Consider the following 8,216-nt stretch of genomic DNA (forward strand, 5'->3'; position numbering starts at 1 on the left):
TTTGCACTTCTAAATGGCAAATAGATATTTACACCGATGTTTATCACAGGTATCTCCAACACGTTCAAAGTAGAATACATCTTCCTACAGAAACCTGTTTCCTATTTTCCCCTCCTGAGCTAGTGGAATTACTATCTACCTATCCTAACCTTAGAATTGCGTTCCTCTACTCCTAGCCCTTCTCCCTCTCCCAGTCAGTTAGCAAAATTTCATGGCATTCGCATATAATGTTTGCCTCCTTTCCTTCCTTACTAAAACTAAACCTGCCTTATTCTTTGCCAAGTACCCACTACATCTTCTTCAACCTCAGTTAGTTCCTTAAACAATGTAAGGTTCCTCAGGGTTCCAGCCTCAGTAATTTGCTTACAAGAGTGTGGCTGATTCCAGCTGTTTCTGTGTTGACAATCCCAAACTGTAAGCCTTTAGGCTAGAACTTCCTTCTGAACCTAGGCCCATGTAGCTGTACTCTTTGTCTCCTAGGTTCCTCAGCCTTAATATGCCCAAAGCTGAACACCTGCTTAACCCTCCACCCTATTTTGCTATCTCTGTTCCTCATCTTTAGCGAATTATACTATCCTCTAACTAATTAATCAGGTCAAGAGAAGGAGGATTAACCATCATATTTTCTCTGCACTAAGCTCTTTGCATTTGCGCCAGCAATTAAACTATTGCCTCTGCACCAAATCAATCCTTCTATACTCTCCTTTGTGATGCTGGGACTAGGACTCCACAAACCACACTTAGACTTTACCAGCTAGCTCCCAGCAAGGCTTTGCAAATCAGCAATAGGGGGAGACAGGAAGATAGGAAGAAGGGATTTGTTTCCTCCTGTTTGCTTCCTGTTCCTGTGAGCATCACCTCAGTCTGGCTTCTTTATCTTGGCAGTGGCAGTTGATTCCAAGAGCAGTATTTGAATTCAGGCTGCTGTTCTTCCAACAGTTGTGCTTCCTCCCTCTTTGAGGAGACCAGCCACAGCCCAGCAGTATTCCTCACCTCAGATCTGGCTGCTGCTGCTCTGTGGAGCCCCTTCTCCACACTTCTAAATGTTTATAATTGCAACTCCTGTTCATTTCCCATGGTAGCTCCTTCCTGCAACTGCTGTGCGTTAGGCCTGTGTGTTCTCTTTGCCACTTTGCAGTTAACAACTCTCTGATCAAATGATTGGTGTGTTTTCTGTCTCCTGACTGGATTTCAATTGGTACAATTAGATATTATTTCATATAATCCTGGCATAATTTGCTAAGGTGGAAGGAGAACTGAGACCAAATGAGGTTAAATAATTAGCCCATATTACACAGCTTCAAGGTGGCAGAGTTGGGATTTGAACCTAGTTTTGTTTTGCCGGAAGCCTGTGCTCTAATCACTAGTCTTTTTCTACATCTAAACATGGGCACAATTTTAAAATTCTTTCATTAGTTTGGTTGCTTTTCTCTTACCTTTCCCCAGACCTAGCCCAAAATATATCCCAGGCAATACTAGTACTATATGAAGACCTGTGAAATTATAAGTTCTGGGCTAAGCAAGTTTAGGAACCGACATATACAGTTATCTTTGGAAGAACCACAGTGAACATTAGCATAATAAAAGCTCTGATAATTCTTGCAAAAATTTATATATATATCACCATGCAGGGTCTCATAAATTTTCTGACCTGGAACATCCCAAGGATGTGGGAAATGTGGGGTTCATCAATATCTAATCTAATGTATCCTGTGCAACAGTAGTGGCTGTTAGATTGCTGCTAAAAAAATACTGAGAAAGGGGATTCCAACCTTTGTTTAGATTATAAATATATATACATTTATACATTTTTACATTTCAATTAATTAAATCTATGGATAGATTTATTTTTTCTTTAAAAAGAAAAGATTATTTATTTCTTTATTTCTTCCATGATCAAGAGAGACAGAAAAACACCCCTACCAGGGTCTTGATGCTGTGATCCACCCCCAATCTCAGCCAGCCCTGGATCATGGGCATATGTGAATCTGGCTTACTCAGGGAGGTCTCCAGGCATGAACCCAGAACCTCTCCATGTGCGTCAGCCTCACAGAGCATTGTGTTTTACTACTGTGCCACTTTCTAGCTTCTGTGGGTATATTCAATTGTACTTTCAGTTGAAAAAGATACAGGCAATTGTTTCATTGACAGTTAACCAAGACCTGAAGTAGAATTTAATTACTCCCAGTATAAATATTTTTTGCTTCTTTCTTGCATGCCAATCGGGGGCAAGTTATCTCCCCACAAGATCCAAAGTCTCACTTTTATAATTCTGACCTGTATACATCCCGTAATAGAGTGGTTTTGCAGTGCTTACATTTAACCTATTTATTTGAAAGTTTATCTATGACACCTTATGAGTTGTTCTACTGTAAAAAAAAAAAACAAAAAACCAACACTATAATTAATGCTTTACACATGTATTTTTAAGAAGCGTAAACCTATCTGCATTTGTTTGAAACTGTGGTTCCTTTGCTTATATTTATATTTTATTTGAATAACTGAGTCAGTTAATTGGATTGAACTATATTGTTTAGAAATCAGTAAGAAAGTGTACCTGATTACATGTTCAAAAATTTAGAGTTAGCCTTTCGTATCTAACTCCGGTCCAGAGAAGATAGCCTCAAAATTTTTCTTCATGGAATATTATTCAGTCTTAAAAAAGTAATGAAGTGCTCACTGCAGCCAGACTCTGCTCATCACTGCAGGAGTGGTGAGCATGCATTCATTTACTTAAGTTTATTGAATGTATATTATGTACCTCTCAAGTGCTGGAGATAAAAAAGAAAAAAGCAAATTAACACAAAAGGAATGAAGTACTGGTATGTGTAACAACATGGAACCTTGAAGACACTATAGTAAGTGAAATACACCAGTCACAAAGGAATAAATATCATATTATTACACTTATATAAGGTACTTAGAATAGGATGAAATATTTTTTTAAAAATATTTTTGCCAGAGGGCATGTGTGCTAGCCAGAGAGAGTGAGAAGGGAAGTGAGAAATCACCATGCAGGAGATGGCCATGCCACAATCCCGTGTCTTCCAGTCTCCTCTCAGGATTTTGGGCATGCATGCACAGATGCCTTCCATGATTTTCAAGCCACCAGGTCTAAGATTTGCATCATGGTTGGTCATGTGGGAATCTAGCACCTCAACCACTGTGCCTCCTACTGGTCCTCCTAAAATATTCAAATTTATAAACAGAAAGTTGAATGGTAAATAGTTGCCAGGAGCTGGGGGGTGGGGTAATGGGAAATTATTGTTTCACGGGTAGAGTTTCACTTTGAGATGGTGAAAAAGTTCTGGGTGATACCTTCCAATTCAACTTCTGAAAAATAACTAATCACACCTACTCATGGTCTTTGGGTAGTGACATTCTATTTACTTAAAACTGGGTTTAGGGGGGCCAGCGGATGGCATAATGGTTATGTCTCTGGACTAGCACATTGAATGCAGTTTGAGTCCCAGACCTAGCAGCTTAAAACTCATACCAGGCACGTGTGTGTGCATGCCCAAAATCTCATGAGGAGAATAGAGGAGAAGGGACTGCAGCGTGGTTGTCTCTAGTGAGGGAGTGATTTCTTACTTTCTATCTCTCTGTCTCTCCAGCGAGGGTACCAACCCTGTAGCAAAAATCTCTCTTAAAAACAAACAAAAAACTTTATGAAGTCTTTTCTCTGGAAGACTCCTCTAAATTGAGACACTGAAGAAAATTTCGAAAACTAGCTTATCCTCAGAGTGATAAGAAGTTCAATTTGAAATGATAACCAGTTCCCCAAGAGTCCCAGAGCTTCATCTGAGGCTCGACTTAGTCGGATTTACCAGGGGTCAGCCAGAAGCTCTGGGTTGGGCTTTGGTTATTAGGCCATAACCCCACTGGTGTAAAAATGTGTTAAGAATTCAGGAAATTGGTGCAGGCAATCACCACTCTGCCCAGGGCTCACAGAACATTGGCTTTCTATCTGAATGTGTCCCCCTGCCAACCCTGAGATATTTCTGAACTCCTTCTAATGAGATCTGAACTCAACCTTAGTCTCCCTAAGCCAAGGCTGCTGGGCCTTACCCAGCTTGCCTTTCACTGTTGCTATCTTAGCAGACCTGACTCCTGATTTAGCCTCCCACATTCCATCTGTCGCCAGTTTTGCTGTTCCTTCCTCCACATCTCACTACATCCCCTTGAATCCTGACTCAAGCCCTGGCAATCCTGTCCTAGCCCTTATACCATGGCTTGGTGAAACCATGTCTTTGAAGAGTGAATAAAACATCTTTCCATGTGAGGCAGACCCAAGCTGCACATTAGCCAAATTAACACTCTCTAACTTGTATGTAATAAGGAAGAAAAATGAATATTTATCAAGTACTTACTATGTGCCAGGTAATGTGCCAGTTATTTTCTGACCTTCCAACAAGTTTATGAAAGAAGGCATTACAATTATTAAGTTAATTTATTTCCTCTATGGCCAAGCAAGAGAGAAATAGCATCCATCCCCAACAGGATATTGACACTGTGATCCACTCCCCAACCCCAGCCAGACCAGGATCTTGGGCATGTACATGCCCAGTGTACTCAGGGAGGTCTCCAGACATGAACCCAGAACTCCCTATGTGGGTCTGCCTCAGAGAGCATTGTGTCTCACTGCTATCCCAGATCACATTCGGAATACTTTGTCCAATTCCCAGAGATACTTCCTGCCAGTGGGTAAGTGTGTCAGTTCAGAAAGGTCCTTGAAAAAGCAGATGCCAAGAAGAGGGCTAGACATTGCAAGCCATTTATTGGGGGAGATGCTTATGAAAGTTTAATGAAAAGGGAGCCAGAACTGGCAGGGACAGCCTAAGAATAGGATCTGGCCCTCTACAATTATTGTAAAATATTTAAATATAGAAGCTATTTCATGTAGCTGTGCTCACCCTTAAGAAAACACACTAGATCCTAGTGGCAAACAGAGTTTTAGTTGATGCAGATGCTAGTGTGGCTCACTTTATATCTGTCTGCAAATTTCCTCAATCCTGGCCACTTCTATTCAGTCACTCAAGCCTAATCTTTTGCTAACAACACCCTCTCTGTGTCTGTCTTTCTTTGAGACACACACAGAGACAGTGAGAAGGAAATTGAGAAATCACCCCCCAGGGGAGATGGCCATCCTGCAATCCATTCTCCATTCTCCTCCTGGGATCTTGGGCATGTACACACATGCACCCACTGTGACCTGCTGTGATTTTTCAAGCCACCTGGTCCAGGACTCAAACTGTGGCTGACCATGTGGGAATCCAGGGTGTAACTGCTACGCCATCTGCTGGCCCCATGTCTTAACTTGAGCAGCCTGCTCTCATTTGCAGGCAAGTCCTTGGTTTTGCCCTTTCCTGAATCCAAAGTCCAGAGAATTGACTGTGCTGGTCTTCTCACCAAGAAATGGTTTCCCTGCCTGCTGGCTATGTTCCTAACTCTCCTAAATCTAATTCCTCCCAGTTGACTGCCTAGTCATTTGCTCTTTGCAAATTCAGAATTTGCACTAAAACTCATTTTACATTAGTTTGTTTGATATCACACACTGATAATCCCAAAGAAACACCCAGGTCTTTTAAAATAATGCAACTCTTGGGACCAGCAGATAGCATAATCGTTTTGTGGCTGGATCCCATGTTGTCAACCGCCGTTCGAGTCCTGGACCCAGTGGCTTAAAACTCATGCTAGGTGCATGTATGTTCATGCCCAAAATCCCGAAAGGAGAATGGAAATCACCTGGGGGTGATTTCTTGCCTTCTGTCTCTCTGGTAAGTGCGCCCTGTAGCAAAAACTATCTCTCTGGAAAAAAATTGCAACTCTGAAAAAAATATGCTTTTGTTCACAAAAAACCTTGAACATATAAAATGCATTTTCATAGCTCAGAAGAGTTTTTGAATACAGTTTTCTCATGGTAGTAATGGATGAGGGACAGGCCAATGCCATTTACCAACTTCCAAGCACTGTTAGGCATATCACATTATTCCCTTCAAGTTTCAGAACAACTGTACGAGGTGAGTAGTACCATCTCCATTTTGTAGATGGTGAAGTAGATTAACCTGTTCGTGTTAGCACAGGTGGTCAGATCCCATTTGGAATACCTTGTCCAATTCCCAGAGTCACCTTCTGCTAGTGGGTAAATGTGTCAGTTCAGAAAGGTCCTTGAAAAAGCAGGTGCCAAGAGGAGAACTAGATGTTGTAAGCCATGTATTGGGGGAGACGCCTGTGGAAGTTTAATGAAAAGGGAGCCAGAACTGGCAGGGACAGCCTAAGAATAGGATGCAGGTGTGGAATCTATGAAAGGAGAAAGAGGAAGGAGGACTGGGTAGGAAGAGCCGTAGGCCACGGCGCAGTCCTGAGAAAGCCTCAGCTAAGCAGACAGGTGTACCTGAGCAAAATCTCCACTGGAGGGATCTCAGGCTGGTCAGGAATGAGCAGCTCTAGTACTATGCTGTGCTCAGCCATTGGCTGGGGTGGCCTTAGGGAAGCATGACCGTGACATGAACTCAAGTTCAGTCTCCCTAAGCCACAAACTACCTGCTTTCATAAGCTTGTTCGGCACTGGAATACCATGATAAAGTCAAGGAGGAAGCAGCCGGAGCTGTCTACTACCCCACAGCAGACTCTCCTGAGGGAGAACTGAGCAGTGCACTTGGCTGCCACAGGTGGAAGTTACAGAGAAACAAGGACTCAAAGCACGTGTTAATAATCAAAGCCCAGGGGCTAGCAGGTAGTGTGGTGGCTAAGGGTACTGGATTCCCACATGGCCAACTGAGGTTCAAGTCCCGAACCTAGAGGCTTGCTTTCTGTCTTTCCCTTTATCTATTTCTGGTCAAATTAAAAAACAATAATAACAACAAATGAAATTAAATAAATAAAACTTTAAAAAGATAATAAAGCCCACTGGCTGCACCCACCAGCCACTCTGGCATCATCTAAACAGTCATGGAAAGGGGTAGATATGAAACCTGTGGCTTCTTGATTTCTGAATTTCACAGGCTAGAAAAACCAGGAGACCAACTAAAGTCGCCAAGTTTTTACTTGTATTTTTGAAGTAAAGATGTGAAACAGCTAAATACCATTTACTCTCACCATAATTTAAGACACTTTAATACCCCCAAATGGGAAAAGCATAGTCTCAGAACAAGTACTTTTAGTTGAATAAATTTAAAACGATCATTGTTTTAAAGCATTGTTCTTGCTACTCTTGTTTTGTTGCAGTTTATGCAGAAGTACCTTCTCGGGCTGGGCACCACCAGCCCAAGGACTAGGTCGTAAAACCATGCTCAAGGGTATTCAAGTACCGGACAGAGCATTGGCCTAAGGTACTTCCCAGCCACGAGACTCCCTCATCCGATTCACGCATATTTACTATGCACCTCTATGTGGCAGGTCCTAGGAGCTACTGATGATCCTCAAGTGGATAATGTGCCTGTGGAGCTTAAAACCTGGTGGTGGGGGTGAAGTGGCTATGGTGCTGGATTCCCACATGGCTGACTGCAGCTTGAGTTACAGACTAGGGGGTTTGAAACTCATACCAGGTGCCTGTGCGTGCATGCCCAAAATCTTGAGAATGGAGAAGGGATTGCAGCATTGGCTATCCTCTCTAGGGAATGATTTCTCACTTTCTCTCTCTCTGTCTCTCTCCCTCTCTCCAGTGAGTACAAGTGCTCTATAGCAAAAATACCTCAAAAAATTTCAAAAATCTGGTGAAAGGTAAAAGCAATATAATTTCTGTTTGCAGTAAGCACCGCCATAGGAAAGGGCTGTTACCTTAGATAGTGTGGTCTAAAAAAAAAACACTCTCTAAGGTGACATTTGAGCTAAGACCTGAAGGAGGAGCCAGGCCTTTGAAATGCTGGGTGAAGAGCAGGAAATGCACGATCCCCCAGGAATAGTTTAAGTGTCAAGCCCTGAAGAAAGGAATGAGCACAGTTTGTCTGCGGACTGAAGGCAGGCCAAGGTGGGGCTGGGAGCCCTGCAGCATGCCCACTAATGAGGCAGGCAGGTGAGGGGAGGCAGGGTAGATTTCCATGTGTCCAGCTGAGAACACACCTGCAGTTTTGGGGACAGATACTCTGTGTCTAACTATGCTGTAGAAGTCCCTAGGAGGGGCTGGTGGGTGGTGTCGTTGCTGGGGTGCTGGACTCCCATGTGGCTGACCATGATTCAAGTCCCAGACCTAGCGGCTTGCTTTCTCACTTTCCCTT

At 42.8% G+C, this 8,216-nt stretch overlaps 1 protein-coding gene across 1 annotated transcript in view; it reads right to left on the reverse strand.

Moving 5' to 3' along the window:
- Positions 1 to 7,290, reverse strand: part of LOC102484687 (obg-like ATPase 1) — a 19,293-nt gene extending 12,003 nt beyond the window's left edge. Inside the window, 3 exon segments of the mRNA XM_014592414.2 lie at positions 6,018 to 6,135; positions 6,924 to 7,005; positions 7,243 to 7,290. Of these exon segments, the coding sequence (XP_014447900.2) occupies positions 6,018 to 6,135; positions 6,924 to 7,005; positions 7,243 to 7,290 (248 nt within the window).
- Positions 7,291 to 8,216: the final 926 nt, after the last annotated feature.

Source organism: Tupaia chinensis, unplaced genomic scaffold (genome assembly GCF_000334495.1).
Source record: "Tupaia chinensis unplaced genomic scaffold, TupChi_1.0 Scaffold000688_1, whole genome shotgun sequence".
In the NCBI taxonomy this organism is placed as follows: Eukaryota; Metazoa; Chordata; class Mammalia; order Scandentia; family Tupaiidae; genus Tupaia; species Tupaia belangeri.